The sequence below is a fragment of the Paraphaeosphaeria sporulosa genome (genome assembly GCF_001642045.1).
Source record: "Paraphaeosphaeria sporulosa strain AP3s5-JAC2a unplaced genomic scaffold CC84scaffold_11, whole genome shotgun sequence".
Lineage (NCBI taxonomy): Eukaryota > Fungi > Ascomycota > Dothideomycetes > Pleosporales > Didymosphaeriaceae > Paraphaeosphaeria > Paraphaeosphaeria sporulosa.
The window spans coordinates 1,141-14,663 of NW_017253370.1; the positions used below are offsets into that span (position 1 = coordinate 1,141).

Consider the following 13,523-nt stretch of genomic DNA (forward strand, 5'->3'; position numbering starts at 1 on the left):
TCAGAGACTCTGTATATTGCAGCAGCGCGCCTTCCACTTTGTAATTGATTCTAATTGATAGCTGTGATAGCTAGAGATATATGAGCTTCATTGTAGCGTGATTGAATAGTGGTTGGTTGATCCATTGTGATTAATAGGTGACGCGTCGCGAAAAGTTGGTGGGGTGCGCCGCTCGCTTGCCTGCGCCGCTCGCTTGCCAGGTACGTTAGCTTCTTTGGTCCCTGCAGCAATTGGGAGCTCAGGCCCCCATGCGTCATCCAAGCCAGCCGCAACAACACCAGGATCAACAACAACGCCCACATCGTATCGCAGCTCAGCTTCCACCTCCAGCTTATTAATATGTACAATAGCTAGAACATGTTGTAGGCTCAGATATACATCAACCCATCTACGTAATCGTTGTAGCTTTCGTGCATAGCACAACCTACGTGCACTCACGGCTCCCCCATACATTCAAGCCTACTTCTTGACTTGACCATGCATTTTCTGAAGCTAGCAACATTTTTCCTCCCTTCGGCAGCGTCCTGGAGCACAGATGGTACTTGTATCTACCCCAGATCGATACTAAGGCTGATCGTCCACAGTCCACAATCAAATCGGCTTCATGGCCGAGCAGTTTCTCGAGCCGCATACGATCTCCGTCGTTCAACACATCCTCGAACCGCAATACAACGGGTCGATAGGCCGCGCCGCAGCATGGGCCGACGGCTACGCGCACACAGACGAGGGCCGCTTCTCATACCAATGGCACTGGATCGACTCGCATGATTTCCCGCCCCAGCGCTGCGATCTGGACTACAACCGAGACTGCGCGAAGGGTGGCTGTGTGGTCTCCGCAATCGAGAATCAGACCAGTATACTTCGGGGCTGTATTGCTGACGTGAAGGCCGGCAGTCTGGCCAACGGCGCGAACCTCACTTGCTCGTATGCTTTAAAGTGGGTGTCGCACTTCCTGGGCGATATCAACCAGCCCCTTCATGCATCGGGGCGCGCAGCAGGAGGCAACTTCTTCCGAGTGAAGTTCGGCAATGCGTCTACTGAGCTCCATGCAGTGAGTTTCCAACCCAGACTACACTTCAAGGGAGCAATTAACACATAGCCCAGGTGTGGGACCACTATCTCCCTTACACTGCTGCTGCTGCAACGCACCCCTTCTCGAACCAGACGATCGCCCCATTTTTCGAAGGCCTCGTATCCCGCATCCGAAAAGATTTGTTTTGGGAAGCCCCGTACATGTGGCTGGCGTGCAGCGATCCTTCCACGCCTGTAGAATGCGCGACGCGTTGGGCACGCGAAAGCAACAAGTGGACGTGCGACTACGTATACAGTCGAGTGAATGCAACCAGCGACCTGGCAGAGGATGGGTACGCTGCCGGAGGTGTGCCTATCGTAGAGCTGCAGATCAGCAAGGCGGCACTGCGGCTGGCTACATGGCTCAACAAGTTGGTTGGTGAGGAAAACCAAAAGCAGGTTGACCAAATAGAATTATGATGAGCCTTTTCAAGAAGCGTAAGGACACACGCAACGGTCTCAAACAGGGTGATGCAAAATCAAATCCCATTATCATCATTCTACAGATGACGCTTTCGTCCTATTCCCAATCACTGCTTAACTTCTGATCCTATACCAAAGACTCCATTATCCACACCGTACATTGTCAGCGTCCTACTCCTCAGGGCCCTCAATGAGAATTTTGATCCCTTTGCCCGCCTTCACGTCCCTAAACGCCTCCTCCGCATCGTCAAATTTGACCTTGTTTGTGATAAGCTCCTTGATGGAAATGCGCTTCGTGGCCACAAGGTCGACCGCAGTCTGGTAGTCGCCGGAACCGTAGCGGAACGAGCCCTTGACGTTGAGCTCCTTGGTGCACATGGCCATGATGGGGAAGTTGATGTCGGGCTTGCCCATGCCGCCCTGCTGAGTGTTAGTATGTGTGGAAAGTAGAAGGAGAGAAGACGACGCACCTGGACGTATGTGCCGCCCATGCGCAGGGCATGGATGGCTGTTTGTATGCACGGCTCAGCGCCGCTGGCGTCGATGATGATGTCCGCGCCAGGACCTAGTTCGCACTCCTTGATCATGTTCTTTGCGTTCTCCTCTGCGCTGACTCTCGCGCTCTTGAAGCTGGTTGTCGCTGCGAATTTGAGGGCAAATTGTAGTCTCTCGTCGTTGATATCCACAGTGACAATCTTTGTTGCGCCGTACGCCTTTGCGACAGCGCAGCAGAGAAGGCCTACCGGGCCAGCACCAAACACGACCACCGAGTCGCCGGGCTTGATGCCCGCTTGCCGTGTGATGTGGACCGCAACAGCAGTAGGTTCGATGAGCGCGCCCTCTTCCAGGCTCATGCTTTCGGGCAGCTTGTAGCAGTAGTCCTCGGGTAGGGCGTAGTACCTCGCGAGGGTACCGTCGAAAGGAGGGGTAGCTGCGAACTGCATATCAGGGCAAAGATTGTACTTGCCCTCCTTGCAGCGGATACAGCGACGGCATGGCACGCCCGGCTCCATTGCGACGCGATCGCCGACCTTAAGTGTAGTGACCTTGTCGCCAACCGAGTGCACGATACCTGCTGATTCATGTCCTAGAACCATGGGCTTTTCGACAATGAAGTGGCCGATGCGTCCTTCCACCCAGTAGTGGACGTCTGAGCCACAGATGCCCGTCCATTTTGGTTTGACGATGACATCGTACGGCGAGGGAAGTTCAGGGATAGGACGGTCCTCGTAGACGATCTCGTTTTTCGCCTTTAATATGAACGAGGGGTTCTGCCATCATTCTCAGCATCGTGTTCCAAAGGTCATTCATTGCTGTTGTCGCAATTATTTTTGGTGGTGCTGTCATCCGTCGCGTAGCGCGTTGGCGGGGTTGAGGAATCTATGGCGGGGTAGCTCTACCTTCTGTGTCTTTGTCTGTGTCGTCATCTTGGGCGGCGCGGGCTTCTCGTCTGTCTGCTCTTCTACCACGGGCACTTCTGTAGACTTCTTTTTCGAAGAGAAGACGTTACGAAAGCAAAGGCACGAAGTCATTGGAAGCTAGCTGTAGCACTAGCACTAGACGGCGGAGTGACTACTGTTAAATCGCGGGCATCTGGTGGAGCTTGGGAGGAGCTCTGGTCCGCGGTCCCCCACCGTGCATTGTTAGCTCCAGGGACACGCTGTGAACATGCAGGCGGCAGCTGGGAGCTTGGAATTTAGCCGACTAATTTATCCGAAGATGCATTTTCGATCGTCTATCGTGGGTTTTGTGGACTACCAAGGGTGCCGATATCGCCAATTGGTGCACCCGCGCCGCTTTGTGTGACTAAATCCTCCGCGACAGACGCTATCGAGCCCTCGGAGCTGGACGCCATGCAAACGCCCCCACGGAACCGTGTGAATGGGTTGGAAGGTCTACCCGTCCAGGTTAGGCCTTGACGTAGCGGTGTAAAAAGGCTGTTATGGTTTCTGCTCTGGCAATTTTCTTCCCCAGCATGACCACCAACAAGTCACCAGAGCATCGTGGTCCTTGCTAGCATCGCCCCAATCATCGTAGCCCTTCTCTTCACCTTCGTCCAAGATCTGCAAACCTACCCGACTCATTCGCTCACGGAAGTTAGCGATCTCAGGCAAATATGCATCTCTGTAGGGAAATTCTACAATCACTCTTGCACTTGGGTCCTCTGAAAGCCACGCCGCAATGCTGTCTACAAGCATCTGTGGATGGTCTGGCGAATAGAGAGAATCGGCAGCCAAGATTAATGGAAACTTCTCACTGAGTACCTCGCCGTCGCTGTTGGTATCGACAGCGCCTTTCGGAAAAAGTGTGCACAAGCAAGGATTGGTCCAGTCCAATACCCCAGTCCTTATGGATCCCCCTCTCTGCTCCAACACTGAAGCGTTTGCCTCAGCGTTGCGTGCAAGATTGTGATAGATGCTCGGCAGATCTGTCAGGACGACGTCTGCACCGAGGCCCGCCATCGCTAGACCGACCAAGCCAGTGCCTGATCCGAGCTCGAGGACCCTTGTCTTGCTGTTCTGTTCTTGTGGTATGAGGTGAAACAGATGGAGACGTTTCGCGAGCAGGTATGACGCTGCCCAAGTTTTCAAGCCCAGGTCGTCGCCTGTTAACGCGGGTTCATGGATACTAAGGTCGAAGGGGCCGTCGGTTGAGGGTATGGTGAATCGACGAGTGAGATCGCCCCTAGCAGAACGTCCTGACCTCTCACTCAGGCGAAGACTGGCCTGGTTCCATATCTCTTCCTTGACCCCCTCGTCTTGTATCCATTGTAAGCTGTTGCTCACGATGCTTGTGAGGTACCGGGTGACTCCTTCTGGGTCGATCTGTACAGCGCGAGGTTCATTGTCTTTCGTTGTGTCAAGACCTGAGTCGTGATCTGCAGCATGGTCGGATTGGTAATCCCACGAGGGAGGCGCGGAGGTAAGTAGAACGAGTGTCTCGAGGATGGCGTCGGCCGAAGGCTTGGTATAAAGTTGGGGAAGATCGAGCACTGTATCAGACTCATTAGCAGGGATATGGAGTAAGTTATTGCGCGGACGTACCGCTGAGTTGCGGCATATCTTTGTCTGGACGCTGCTGCAGCGGGGTGACAGTCGCCGATGATGCCAAAAAATGGTGTGGCCCGTGCGCCCCGGATCACAACACAACTCGACCAAGACAAGTTGTGTGTATACTGGGGACTACCCGAGGAAGACCATGCTCAAGATGTGTGCATGGAGCATGGTTATTCGCCATCTCCTGAGACAACGACAGTTGTTGGCATGGGCGCGTCATCCTACACTGATTTGCAGCCCCGCCCCCGCACTGTCTGCTCAGTCTTTCTTCAGCGTTGCCTTAAAGCCGTGGTATGCACTTTCCATATCGAACTGGAACTCGCGAGATTGGTCATCATCTAGCTTCTCGGCTGCGCGCATCTGGTTCAGTGCAATGAGCCATTGCACGATCTTGCCCTTGCTTTCAAAGTCTATGTCTGTGACCTTGTTTACTGCCTGGATGATCTCGACTAGCAGGGGATGCAGCGTGTCCTTCTCAACGAGGCTCATTCTTATAGCATCTAGCAGAGTGATGAAGTTCTCGGTGGCATTGATGACAAGCGTGGCGTCGGCCGAATCGCCTTGCTGTCCCGGCTTATGCGAGGGGCCTTGCTCGACAGTCGCTGGAATGCCGACCCTCAAACGTTCCGTGGCTCTGGGGCAATCGATGTCCCACTCGCGTTTGAAAGAGTCAAGGTCGCCGAACGCGCGCGCAACGGTTTCGTTGGCGAGATTGGACTTGTACTGCTTCAAGAGACGACTACACGTCTCGGTATAATCGGCTTCGGATATAGAGTCTTTTAGATAGCCTTTCTCGAGTGCATCAAGTGTAATAACTATGCTATAAATCTCGGCGAGAGAGTCATAGAGGTCGCGTTCGGCGCTTGTGGTGGACAGCTTGACCTCCTGCATGCAACTATCAGTGTCGATAGCCCATCTGACGCGTGGTGTTGCATACCTCATCGAGATTGATGGTCGCAGACAGCGTTGAACGCGGAATATACGGCGTAGGCGCGTAGGCCAGCTGGCGGTTGCTGTACATGATGGTGCTCTGGTGGTGCTGGAGCCTAAGCTTCGCCCATCGCTCGGTGGTGCCTGCACCGGCCAGGGTGCTGCTATGTGGGGAAGGCGCCGAACTCTTGGCCGCGCTAACACTTTTTCCGCTGTAACTTTTTCTCAGCACCTGCCAATCCCACGCCCACCAAGCAGTGAAGACGGTCGCCATGCCTGTTTCGAAGAGGACAAAGAAGTTCGAGAAGAACGAGCTCGGCGCATTGCTGAAAAAGCGCAAAGATGTCGCAAAAATCAAGCAGAGGAAGCAGATGGACCTGAAGAAGAAGCAGCGGAAAGCTCTAGACAATGCGCCTGCCGACGGCGTTGAGAACGGCGTCGGCAAGAAGACGACAAACGGGACAAAGGATGGTGCATTAGAGGAAATGTCCATGGATCAGTTCTTCCAGGGCGGTTTCGAGCTCCCCCAAATGAAAAAGAAGAAATCCACGAAGCCGAAGATTGGAAAGCGCAAGCGGACGCCGGTCGAAGGCGGTGCTTCCGACGATTCAGACGCCGACATGGCAGAGGCTGCAGGAGACGCAGAGGATGCTGGCTCGGACAGCGAATCCGGCGATGATATGGAGGCACACAAGAAGGAGTTGGCAGCGCTGGCAGAGAAGGACCCAGAGTTCTACAAGCATTTGAAGGACCACGATCCGGAGCTGCTCGACTTCGAGGATGACGACTTGGACGGGCTCGAGCTGAGCGCAAGTGAAGACGAGAAGACGCCGCGGAAAAAGCGCAAGTCAGACAAGGGCGGGAAGGACGACGAGGCCGACAGCGGCAACGAAGTGACCAAGAAGCTCATCCAGAAGTGGAAGTCTTCCATGGAAGAGAGTTCATCGCTCAGAGCAACGAGAGAAGTCGTACTTGCTTTCCGATCTGCCGCCCACCTTGACGATGAGAAGAAGGACAAATACAAGTACTCCATATCCGACTCACATGGTTTGTCACCCCTGCGCATCACGATTCACAATCTAACTTGATGCAGTGTACCACGAGGTGCTCATCACAGCTTTGAAGCTACTTCCAAAGGTCCTTCAGCATCATCTACCTGTCAAAGAATCTGCATCTGGCAGAATGTAAGGCACCATCTCCTGTCTTATCAGATACCCACTGACAGCTCAGACATCTATCGACCGACTCGAAGAAGTTCCGCAATCTTGCACCTTTGCTCAAATCCCATGCCGTTTCTGTGAACCATCTCCTGGACAATCTATCGGACGCTCCGACCCAGCGCATGACGCTCGACTCGCTCCTCGCGCTCATACCATATATTCTTTCGTTCAAGAAGATTGTACGAGACGTTGCGAAGACTGTTTCTTCCGTTTGGGCCGATTCGTCCAACACAGAAGCAACGAGACTGTCTGCCTTCCTCGTGCTTCGACGACTAGTGGTTATCTCGGACGCAAGCATCCGGGAAGCAGTCTTGAAGCAGACCTATCAAGGTCTCATTAAAGGTGCCCGAAACACCACGGTGCACAACATCCAGGGTATCAATCTCATGAAGAACACTGCCTCTGAGCTGTGGGGCATTGATCCGAACGTGGGCTACACGACAGGCTTTGGTTTCATCAGGCAGCTAGCCGTCCACTTACGCCAGAGCATCACCAACAAGACGAAGGATTCGTACAAGACGGTCTACAACTGGCAGTACATTCACTCGCTTGACTTCTGGTCGCGAGTTGTCTCCGTACATTGCGAGTCTCTCCGGGAAGCAGAATCAGGCAAGCAGTCTGCTCTGCGGCCTCTAATTTACCCCATCGTGCAGGTCACTCTCGGAGCCATGCGCCTCATCCCGACGTCGCAGTACTTCCCTCTCCGCTTCCAGCTCGTACGCTCTCTGCTTCGCATATCGTCGGCTACATCGACCTATATCCCGCTCGCTCCAGCCTTGATAGAGGTTTTGAACACCTCAGAGATGAAAAAGATGCCCAAGCCCAGCACACTGAAATCCCTGGACTTCAGCACCAGCATTCGAGCCACAAAACCGTACCTGCGTACCCGCATCTACCAGGACGGCGTCGGCGAGCAGGTCGTAGAGCTCCTCTCCGAGTTCTTCGTCCTCTGGAGCAAAAACATTGCCTTTCCCGAGCTCGCTCTCCCGGTCTGCGTCATGCTCAAGCGCTGGGTGAAGACTATGGCTAAGAAGTCGAGCGGTAACCGCAACGCCAAGATCAATTCGCTGCTTGCACTTTTGGTACAAAAACTAGAGGCCAACTCAAAGTGGATAGAGGAGCGCAGAGCGAAGGTCGACTTTGCACCCAATGACCGCGTGGGTGTGGAAGGTTTCCTCAAGGATGTTGAGTGGGAAAAGACGCCGTTGGGCGCTTTCGTAATTGGACAGAGGAAGATAAGAGAGCAGAAGGAGAAGATGGAGGAGGAAGCACGTAAGACGCAGGACAAGAAGAGGAGAGAGGCTGAGAAGGCAGAGGCAGATGAAAATGCGGAGACTTTCAGCGATGTCGAGAGCGAGGAGGAAGACGATGAGGATGCCGAGGAGGTGGATGGGGTCAGCGAGGAAGAGGTTGACGACTCGGAGGATGAGGAGTAGAGATTGAGCCCTTTTCACCGTTGGATACCTTGAATGATATTGTTAAGTGATCACAAGTACCCTGTTGGCTACCTACTAAGTCGTCCTATGGACTACAGGCCGTCTCCGTGTTTAAAACGTCTTCCGTTTATCTCGTTCCGCAGTGACTCCCAAGGCTCTCAAATCCGCACGCCGTCCACATTCCTGCAATGCGAGATACGAAGGATTGCTCAGCAAGCACCCCTCTCCCAATGACGTCACATCAAGACATGTACCACCTAACTTTCGCGATACTCGCCGCCATGCACTTTTCCATTGAACGCACACCACGGCTCACCACATCTTCAGCCCGTTCCCAACTCAGCTCAGAGCTCAAGCCCTCTGCATCACACATCATGTCCAACCCCGTACCAACTTCCTCCGCCCACATCACCTGCCTCTGTGGGCAAATTTCGCTCCCAGGCACCTCACTCGCCAATCCCACCTTTCCCCTCCCATCAACAATCTGCCACTGCAATCCTTGCCGTTACACTTCCGGCGGACTACTACCGGCGTTCGCATCACTGAAGAGCGCTCCTTGCCCGGAAATTCAAGCAAAGTTGGGGAAATACCAGTTTACGCCATCGTGTGTCCGCTACTTCTGTGAAAAATGCGGATGTCAGTGTTTCGTGGAGCATCCGCAGGCGGCAGAAGAGGAGTGGTTTTGCACGACGGGGATGGTTGAGGTTAGTGAGAAGGATGGTGAAAACGCGGAGGGGGTGAAAGATGTAGTGCAGCTCGTGGGACACATGTACATCGACGACCTACGCGACGGCGGCGTCATCTCTGTCTTCCTACCAATCACAGGCGCCAGCGCTTCAGAACCGGAACTCTACGCCGCGAAATACAGGACACGCAAACTCAATCCCATGGACCTCGACAGCATCGCCCTGGCATCAGGCCAGCACCCCCCGCCAGGACCGGAGGAGCAGTTAGAAGCGAGATGTCACTGCGGCGGCGTGGATTTACGAATCAAGCGGGCGGAGTACGACGACGAGCCCGAGAGGGTGGGCAGCTTGATGACAAAGGACGATCCGCACAGGTATCTCGCGCGCTTCTGTGCGTGTCGCTCGTGTCGGCTGTCGATGGGCTTCTCGTTGTGTCCGTGGACGTACGTCGCGCTTTCTTCGGTCATCAATGCGAAGACGTCGCAACCTGTAGTCTTTGGCGCCGATGCAGAGAAAGAGGGCGCAAATGAAGGACTGAGGCTCCAACACCATCACAGCAGAGACGACGTGTGGCGGAGTTTCTGCGGCGGGTGCGGGGCGAGCGTATTTTACTATAGTAGTGATGAGTCGAGGAGCAATGTGGTTGATATCGCTGTTGGAATACTCCGAGCGAAGAGTGGGAGTCTGGCGAGGGAGTGGGTTAGGTGGGCGGACGGGGAGGTCAGTCATGGAGATGAGGGTACTGATCAGAATCAAGTTAAGTGTCTTGAAGAGCATGGGAGGATAGTTTAGCGTGAATATTATGTGTGTGTGGACAAGGAAGGTGCAGTGGTGAGGTAGGGCGGGCGTGCCACTATTTGACTGCACACCAGGGCTTCGACATTGGAAGATACCATTGGCTCTTGGCACAGAATCGATGTTTACAATTCCATGATTCTCGCATATGTCGATCTTTTCGGCAGTGGTGCTGGCAATGAGGCACAATGGTCAGTTGCAGCACGCTTATCCTAAGCGTTCATGTCACATGTTACTTTCTGGAGAGATGGACGAACACCCAGTCTATATTCGTTGAAGCGGCCCGGAAGACCGTGAAGTGCAATTCTTCATATTTCCCTTTCCTTGTTCTGGACCTGCGAAGCTGACTAAAGACTCAAAGGATCCGGCTTCTTATCCAATGTTTGATACCCAGAGCGGTGTACCTCGATTGGCATATCCCAACGCAGCCTCCTATGATTTCCAGCACCAATGATCAAGAGCGAGAAGGCAGAGAGTTACCAAACCGCAACAGTGACGATTTGTGTGCTTTTTCAGGATGCCACAGATTTGGCACGAACGTTATGAGTTTCTTGCACATAAAGAGTAGCTCGGCGGTCCGGACACCGGACGGAGGGGCCTTGAGTTTATCCCTCGAACGGGCTTCTTCGAGCAAATCACCAGAAAGTACTGGATTCACCGTTCCTAGTAGCGAATCTCAACCGGACGATGATTTGTCAGCGAGGGTTCCTCTGGGAAGGTCTCTAGCGAACGTGCTCAACACTGACCTGGACCGAATAGAGAGCAGCACAGTACGTGAAGTGGAAGAGCTAGATGATTCAACGGGTGAGGAATACAAACCGCGCAAATGGACGCGCGTATCTTCACGCGCCGGAGGCCTCAACATTTTGTCACCGACATTGAGCTCAGACTTGTAAGAAGACTGGAAAATCTCGGAGAAGGTTACAGAGTCCACAGATATTGTTCCAGTAATTACCGAACCCCTGCCATGAACAACTGTCGATGTCGCCGTGGACCAAACCCGTACTTCCGTCTCCGTTGCGAACCAACTCCGTCAAATAATATAGATACCAGTAGGTTAAACAGAAAGCCAAGATCGTAAAGATAAATATCGCAAGCATAAAAGTTAGTTTAAAGTTAGTAGTGTGTGACCCAGCAGTTTCATTGCGCAAACCACAAGATTATTAGAATAAGCGCTATTACCGGTAGTAGCTCTTGGTATACAGCAGCGTACTGAGAAATGTGCGTACCACATTGTGGCTGAGAACTATGGCTCTGAGCACTTCACCTCAGGCAGGTCTTCTTCTGGACTGGCACTTACCGCAAACAGCCACGCTCTACCTAGGCCCGCTTAAATAGTTTTTCCTCGCACAGCGGACCACTAGGGATGCAATCTACTCCTGACAGGCGCCTGGCTCAGGGTTATACCATCATCTGGCGATGCAATTAACTGTCTAATAAACGGCTGCAGAACAATACGCCACAGTATACGTAACATCATCCCTTGCTTTACATCTATGCGACCTACATTAACGTGAGTGTTACAAGATGCTACAATGTAATACATATGATTCTTCTCTAATTGCTCACATCCTACTCACGTATGCACTGATCCAACGTGAATTTTTGGTGTAAGCACAGTCACAGTACAAATCATGAGGCGGGGCAGTGCAAGGTCACTCAATGTGGCCAGCGTGCGCTCAGCCTGGTCGCATGCACTGCCTCAAAAGGCTGCCTTCATAATAGACCAGCGCAAGCTTCCTCTACCTGCTTTAATCTGTCGCGACTACGTTATTCTACTCCTAACACTACAAAGGTCGTTCACGCTTCGCCTTCTATCGACTGAGCCCGAGCTGCACACGCGATGCGGCTTCTCCACTTCAATGCGCTGGGAAAGCTTGTCTTGACAGACTTCCGCGGCAAGACGATCCCACCCTACGCCATTCTATCACATAGATGGAGCGACTCCGAGATCCTCTTCGAAGATATAGCGAGCGGAGCCTACAAGGACAGGCAAGAAGGCTATCGAAAGCTTGAGTTCTGCGCCAAGCAGGCGACCCAGGATAGTCTGCAGTTCTTCTGGATCGACACATGCTGCATCAACAGATGGGACCTTCGTGAGCGCTCGAAAGCGATCAACTCAATGTTCCAGTGGTACAAGAATTCGACGCGATGCTACGTCTTCTTATCAGATGTCTCCCTATCTACTGCAACGGATTCATCCCAGCGTAGTGACTGGGAGGCGGCTTTCCGTGAAAGCGTATGGTTCACTCGAGGGTGGACACTCCAAGAGCTGATCGCGCCCATTTCAGTCGAGTTTTTTACCTACGAAGGCCAGCGTATAGGTGACAAGGCATCACTGGACGAGCTTCTATACGAGATTACTAGCATCCCACTTGAGGCACTGCGAAACTGTCCTCTAGACCATTTTCCCATATCTGAGCGAGAGCGATGGGCCAAAAATCGCATAACAAAAGAAGAAGAAGACATCGTATACTGCCTACTTGGAGTCCTTGGCATCTCTATGCCCACTGCATATGGAGAAAAAAAGGACAGTGCACGAAGTAGACTGAAGGCAGAATTAGAGGCAGCTGATAACGTACCATCGATTATTCCATTCTCGCGCAATCCTCGCTTCGTCGGACGAGAGTCACAGCTTGCCAAACTAGAAGCAGAGCTCTTTAGCAATGAACAGAGAACTACAACTCTAGCAATACATGGCCCGGGTGGGACAGGCAAGTCGCAGCTTGCGCTCGAGGTTGCACACAGGACAAGGCAGAACAACAAGAACTGCTCAGTCTTTTGGATGGACGCGAGCGACAAAGACAGTCTCAACCAGTCGTATGTAAGTGTTGCGCAGAAGCTCAGCATTCCTGGATGGGACGATGAGCAGGCAGATATGAAGCAGATCATAAAAGACTGTGTGGCCAAAATGAGCGAGCGGCAGTGTCTGATAATCTTCGACAACACTGAAGACCTCACTCTACGGTCGGGCGGCTCGTCCACAACAGAACGTGCAGATTTAGCCGATTGTCTGCCGAAGTCTAGGCTTTGCTCCGCCATCTTCACAACGACGAACAGCGATACAGCTCGGGCGCTTGCTTCACAGAATGTTACAGCGCTGGGAGAGTTGACACTAGATACGGCGCAGAGGATGCTGCAAAGCCGCTTGGCGAGGGTACTCTCTAATACTGAGCAGAAGGAAGCCGATCTCTTGCTAGGGGAACTATCATATCTGCCTCTAGCGATTGTGCAAGCAGCAGCCTGCATTAATGCTAGCGGCATGACGGTGCAAACGTACCGAGCACAGCTAGATAAGCGCAAAGAAGAAGCTATCAAGCAAAGCAGCGAATCGTCTGAAGACAAACTACAGAGCTCTGGTATAAAAGATCCTATAGCTGCCACATTGTTTATCTCCGTGGAGCAGATTGATCATGAAAATGCGCTCGCTGTAGACCATCTTTCTTTTGCTGCATGCCTAGACCGGAAAGACATTTCACTCGATCTTCTACAGGCAGTCTCGCCACAGGCAAGGGAAGATGCTATTAAGGTGCTTGATAGGTATGCGCTTGTTACCAGACGACCTGCTGAGTCTGCACTCGATATTCATCGACTAGTCCACCAAGCTCTACACAAACGGCTGCAAGCGCAGGGACGGTTTCAACAGTGGACTAAACGCACTATAACACAGCTACTTTGGGTGTTCCCAACCAGCGATCACAATAACAGAAGCAAGTGGAGACGGTTACTTCCGCATGCCTTGTATGCTCTGTCGCATAGTCGGATAGATGATGACGAAGAGAGTTTGATTCTTTCTGTAAAGTGTGCCATGACTCTGCATAGTGATGGAAGGTATGAGGAAGCGGAAGAGCTAGAGGTGCAAGTGATGCAGATGAGGAAGAGAGTGCTTGGCGAAGAGCATCCTGA

General features: G+C 52.7%; 7 protein-coding genes across 7 annotated transcripts in view; 4 read left to right on the forward strand and 3 right to left on the reverse strand.

The window, feature by feature from the left end:
• The first annotated feature begins 252 nt into the window (after window positions 1-252).
• Window positions 253-1,552, forward strand: CC84DRAFT_1153992 (phospholipase C/P1 nuclease). The gene is made up of 3 exons (XM_018176861.1): window positions 253-538; window positions 585-1,051; window positions 1,105-1,552. The coding sequence occupies exons 1-3, from the start codon at window positions 478-480 to the stop codon at window positions 1,489-1,491; spliced, it is 915 nt and encodes a 304-aa protein (XP_018031113.1). The 5' UTR covers window positions 253-477; the 3' UTR covers window positions 1,492-1,552.
• Window positions 1,553-1,665: 113 nt separating this feature from the next.
• Window positions 1,666-2,921, reverse strand: CC84DRAFT_1190047 (sorbitol dehydrogenase 2; the record flags this gene model as incomplete). Its single annotated transcript, XM_018181095.1, has 3 exons — window positions 1,666-1,914; window positions 1,965-2,765; window positions 2,895-2,921. 3 exons carry the CDS (start codon window positions 2,919-2,921, stop codon window positions 1,666-1,668), a joined length of 1,077 nt encoding a protein of 358 aa, XP_018031114.1.
• A 309-nt stretch (window positions 2,922-3,230) lies between these two features.
• Window positions 3,231-4,681, reverse strand: CC84DRAFT_242878 (uncharacterized protein). The gene is made up of 2 exons (XM_018185645.1): window positions 4,539-4,681; window positions 3,231-4,486 (listed from the first exon to the last, which is right to left on the reverse strand). Exons 1-2 carry the CDS (start codon window positions 4,552-4,554, stop codon window positions 3,435-3,437), a joined length of 1,068 nt encoding a protein of 355 aa, XP_018031115.1. The 5' UTR covers window positions 4,555-4,681; the 3' UTR covers window positions 3,231-3,434.
• Window positions 4,682-4,808: 127 nt separating this feature from the next.
• CC84DRAFT_1101622 (vacuolar protein sorting-associated protein-like protein Vps28) lies at window positions 4,809-5,571 on the reverse strand (the record flags this gene model as incomplete). Its single annotated transcript, XM_018174923.1, has 2 exons — window positions 4,809-5,435; window positions 5,488-5,571. The coding sequence occupies 2 exons, from the start codon at window positions 5,569-5,571 to the stop codon at window positions 4,809-4,811; spliced, it is 711 nt and encodes a 236-aa protein (XP_018031116.1).
• Window positions 5,572-5,752: 181 nt separating this feature from the next.
• On the forward strand, window positions 5,753-8,136 carry CC84DRAFT_1101770 (Noc2-domain-containing protein; the record flags this gene model as incomplete). The annotated part of the gene is made up of 3 exons (XM_018174932.1): window positions 5,753-6,527; window positions 6,574-6,664; window positions 6,711-8,136. The coding sequence occupies 3 exons, from the start codon at window positions 5,753-5,755 to the stop codon at window positions 8,134-8,136; spliced, it is 2,292 nt and encodes a 763-aa protein (XP_018031117.1).
• Window positions 8,137-8,384: 248 nt separating this feature from the next.
• CC84DRAFT_1179883 (uncharacterized protein) lies at window positions 8,385-10,951 on the forward strand (the record flags this gene model as incomplete). Its single annotated transcript, XM_018180440.1, has 6 exons — window positions 8,385-9,542; window positions 9,642-9,658; window positions 9,695-9,808; window positions 9,979-10,509; window positions 10,566-10,669; window positions 10,809-10,951. The coding sequence occupies 6 exons, from the start codon at window positions 8,385-8,387 to the stop codon at window positions 10,949-10,951; spliced, it is 2,067 nt and encodes a 688-aa protein (XP_018031118.1).
• Window positions 10,952-11,379: 428 nt separating this feature from the next.
• Window positions 11,380-13,523, forward strand: part of CC84DRAFT_1154002 (HET-domain-containing protein) — a gene marked incomplete at its 3' end in the record, with an annotated part of 3,879 nt that continues 1,735 nt past the window's right edge. Inside the window, exon 1 of the mRNA XM_018176862.1 lies at window positions 11,380-13,500. Within this exon, the coding sequence (XP_018031119.1) occupies window positions 11,461-13,500 (2,040 nt within the window). The 5' untranslated portion in view covers window positions 11,380-11,460. The remainder of the gene's footprint in view (window positions 13,501-13,523) is intronic.

Bases quoted from the DNA above. Each gene is read 5' to 3' on its own strand.
- CC84DRAFT_1153992 (XM_018176861.1), top strand. From the start codon at position 478: ATGCATTTTCTGAAGCTAGCAACATTTTTCCTCCCTTCGGCAGCGTCC. The intron at 539-584 runs GTACTTGTATCT...GATCGTCCACAG, and splicing joins AGCGTCCTGGAGCACAGATG to TCCACAATCAAATCGGCTTC. The intron at 1,052-1,104 runs GTGAGTTTCCAA...CACATAGCCCAG, and splicing joins CGTCTACTGAGCTCCATGCA to GTGTGGGACCACTATCTCCC.